The sequence below is a fragment of the Propithecus coquereli genome, unplaced genomic scaffold, assembly GCF_000956105.1.
Source record: "Propithecus coquereli isolate 6110/MARCELLA unplaced genomic scaffold, Pcoq_1.0 Scaffold120, whole genome shotgun sequence".
Lineage (NCBI taxonomy): Eukaryota > Metazoa > Chordata > Mammalia > Primates > Indriidae > Propithecus > Propithecus coquereli.
In genome coordinates this window covers 7,308,461-7,311,903 of record NW_012136081.1, presented here as the reverse complement: position 1 = coordinate 7,311,903, position 3,443 = coordinate 7,308,461, and the positions used below count along the sequence as shown (strand labels likewise).

At 64.5% G+C, this 3,443-nt stretch overlaps 1 protein-coding gene across 1 annotated transcript; it reads right to left on the bottom strand.

Moving 5' to 3' along the window:
- Positions 1 to 1,252: 1,252 nt before the first annotated feature.
- On the bottom strand, positions 1,253 to 2,296 carry MRGPRE (MAS-related GPR, member E). The gene has a single exon (XM_012665417.1). It carries the CDS (start codon positions 2,229 to 2,231, stop codon positions 1,290 to 1,292), a length of 942 nt encoding a protein of 313 aa, XP_012520871.1. The 5' UTR covers positions 2,232 to 2,296; the 3' UTR covers positions 1,253 to 1,289.
- Between the last annotated feature and the right edge of the window lie 1,147 nt (positions 2,297 to 3,443).

Sequence of the window (3,443 nt, the reverse complement as noted above, 5' to 3'; positions counted from 1 at the left end):
CTGCTGCCCCTGGGTGGCGCGCAGGGAGCTGTCTAGGAGCGGAAGCTCGGGGTCCCGCGAGGAGACCGGGCCGTGCGGTGGGGGTGCTGCTGTGGGTGTGGGCGGGGCTGTAAGGGCCCCGCCACCCTCCCAGGGCGCTTCTCCCTGACATCTGGGGACACCAGTGTCCACTGCTTTTCAGAAGCTTGGTGAGGTTTGCAGTGCCCAGGCCCCAGCGTCACGGCCTTGAACGATGCGCCAACGATCAACAGCCCCACAGACTTCTAAAAGCCCATCTCTGAGCCCCAACATTTCATCTTCCACAAGGAAGCATTAAACATGAACGAGGCCGGGCGCAGAGGCTCACGCTTGTAATCTTAGCACTCTGGGGGCCGAGGCGGGCGATTGCTTGAGCTCAGGAGTTCGAGATCAGCCTGAGTGAGAGCCAGACCCCGTCTCTACTAAAAAGAGAAAAATTAGCCGGGCGTGGTGGCACAGGCCTGTACTTCCAGCTACTCGGGAGGCTGAGGCAGGAGGATAGTTTGAGCCCAGGAATTTGAGGCTGCTGTGAGCTATGATGACGCCACGGCACTCCAGCCTGGGCAACAGGGCAAGACTCTGTCAATAAATAAATAAATAAATACAAATAAATAAACACGAACGAGGATCAGCATCTATGCTAGGGTCGGGGCACAGGGTTTTCATCAATGACAGCCTGTTCTGAGACACATGAACCACTTTCTGAGGTCCCCATATTTTCCTGCTTAAACTTGATGACAACGTGACTGTCCCATAACAAGAAGCAAGAAGGCTGCCGGCCACTTTGGACAGAGTTGGGGGCAGGGCTAGGCTTTGGGCAGCCTTCAATTTTGGGGTCATTGCAGCCTACACAGGGGGGCACTCTGTGTTCCGTTCTCTGGCAGGTGTGCCCACAGCGATGAGGAGGCTGAAGGTCGGGAGGAGGGGAGATGGCGGGAGAAGGGTTGGGACCTGCGCCTCGGTGACCGGCCTTGCCCGTTCCCTCCCCCGACCCCTCGCTGCCATTGAGCGGGAGTCGCGGAGTCGCTGTGGGCTCTCAGGAGTTTCCGTGCACGAGAACCCTCTGGGAGGTTTCCTCCAAATGCGTGCTCCCAGGAGACCCGGTGCATGTGCCCAGGTGAGCCGAGGACCTACCCTTCCGCAGCCTCCCTGCTGAGCCTCACGCGTCCCACCACCAGGTCATCAGCGAGGGCCTCCTGGGGTCTTGCTGGCCCCGCTCTGGTCCCGCCCCTCCCCCAGGTGGGCTGGAGCTGGGGGCAGGACCCGGGGGCTCAGGCTGTTATGTCCACGAGGCCCCGGCGGGAGGTCTCCCTCCCGGCCCCCAGCTGGGCCTCGTCCCCCAGCGCCCGTCGGAGGACCAGGCGGAGGGGCTCGCGCAGCCCGCGGCCCCGGGCGCTGCCCAGGCAGAAGTAGACGGCGGGCTTGGCGGCGCTGTGCAGGGCGGCCGTGAGGAAGCTGAAGTGGTAGAAGGAGCGGGGGATGTGCCAGTGCAGGTTCCGGGACAGCCAGTAGATGCCGAAGGGCAGGCCGCAGAAGAGGAAGAGGAGGACGGCCAGCAGGACCAGGGCGGAGAAGCCCCGCGGCTGGGGCCCCTGCGGGCCGCGCTCCACCCGCAGCAGCAGGAGCAGGCTGGCCCCGCACAGGGCGCAGCACAGGACGGCCAGCAGGGCGGCTGCCGCCAGCCACAGCGTCTTGCACAGGTGGCGGCTGGGATCCCCGAAGAGCTGGGTGCAGGCGCCGCTGAGCAGCAGGTGCAGCAGCAGGCCGAGGGCCCAGGGGAGGGCGCACACGCAGGTGGTGAGGTGGCGCGGGCGGCGGCACGGGTACCAGGCCGGGAAGAGGGCGGCCAGGCACTGCTCCACACTGACGGCCGCCAGGAGGCTCAGGCCCACGATGTAGCAGAAGAACCTCAGGGTGGCCAGGCTGGTCTGCACCAAGCCCGGGAAGTCCAGCTGGCCCCGCAGCAAGTCGGGGACCACGGCCACCATGTGGCAGCCGAGGAAGATGAGGTCGGCGCAGGCCAGGTCCAGGAGGTAGATGGCGAAGGGGTTTCCGTAGACGTTGCAGCTCAGCAGCCAGAGGACCACCCCGTTCCCCAGCAGGCCGCCCAGGCTGAGGCCCTCCGTGAGGGACAGGATGACGAGGTTGAAAGTCACGTCCTCCTGGGTGCCGTCAGGGGACACCAGGTGCTGTCCTGCTTCTCCAGACTCCATGGAGGGCAAAGTGCAGACCCGCTGGGGCCCGGGAGGGCTGGGGAGGTTTGTTCTCCTCGCTCTCTGTCCCGACCGCCCTGCAACCACAACGACAGCTGAGTTTGGGGCTCGGGAGTCCCCACCCCACCCTGCCCCACGTCAGGGGACACGGGGCAGCCAAGGTTGGGTGGGGGACGGGGTCACGGAAAGAGGCTTCTCTCCCATTTCTGCCCGGGTCACTGACCCAAGCCTCCCTTGCCTGTCTGAGGCTCTCAGCAGAAGGGCCACGGCCAGGTCCCTGTGGGCCAGGTGGGGAGGGGGCCGAGCCCCCCGGCTCCCTGTTGCCAGTGGTGTCCTTGATTCTTGGAACGGTCTTGACTTAAAGTCAAAGGTGGCGTAGGACACACTGCCCCTGTCTAGTGAGCGGAGGGACCGCAGAGGGACAACTCTCAGTGGTGTGGCCGGTTGTCATCTTAAAGCAACTCTTAATTCTTCCAGGCCTTTTCTTGACATCCCACAAGGGGCTGTTGCCAGTGGGCTCGGGGCCTGAGCCCTCCAGGTTGGCCACACCGTGTGGCCGTGTCAGGAGTTGGGACCCCAGGACCATCCTCTCCCGCTAGCCACGTCCCATCCCTGTTGTCCCACAGCAGGTCCCAGCCCTCTGGGGGAGAAGAGGCTCCATCCTGCTCCCCCGTCACTCACCCTTTCCCTGTGGGGAGAAGCGGGACTTGTCCCATGGTGAGGACGTGTGGGACCCTGGGCCTCTGTCGGCCTGTCCCCCACCCTCCCTCCTGCCCCCACCCAGGTAGGTGGCTCCTCGGGCCAGGTCCTGTGTGCTGAGGGGAACTCAGCCCCGGGAGGCAGCACAGACCCCACTGGGCCTGGCTGGGGCCTGGTTCTTCCTCACAACTTTGCCAGCGATGCAGCCACGCCGCAGACGCACACCATGGGACTGCCTGGCACTCGGGGCCAGAGACTCACCTGCAGCTACCTGTCTCACCCGCCACCTGTGGTTACCTGTCCAATCCTGCCACCTGTGGTTACCTGTCCAATCCTGCCACCTGAGGTTACCTGTCCCATTCTGACACCTGTGATTACCTATCTCATCCTGCCACCTGCAGCTACCTGTCCCATCCCGCCACCTGAGGTTAGCTGGCCCATCAGGTGTCCCTGAGTGCTGGCTGACCGCAGCTCCTCCTTGGCAGGTTGGGGAGATGGGATGGGGGCCTGGCC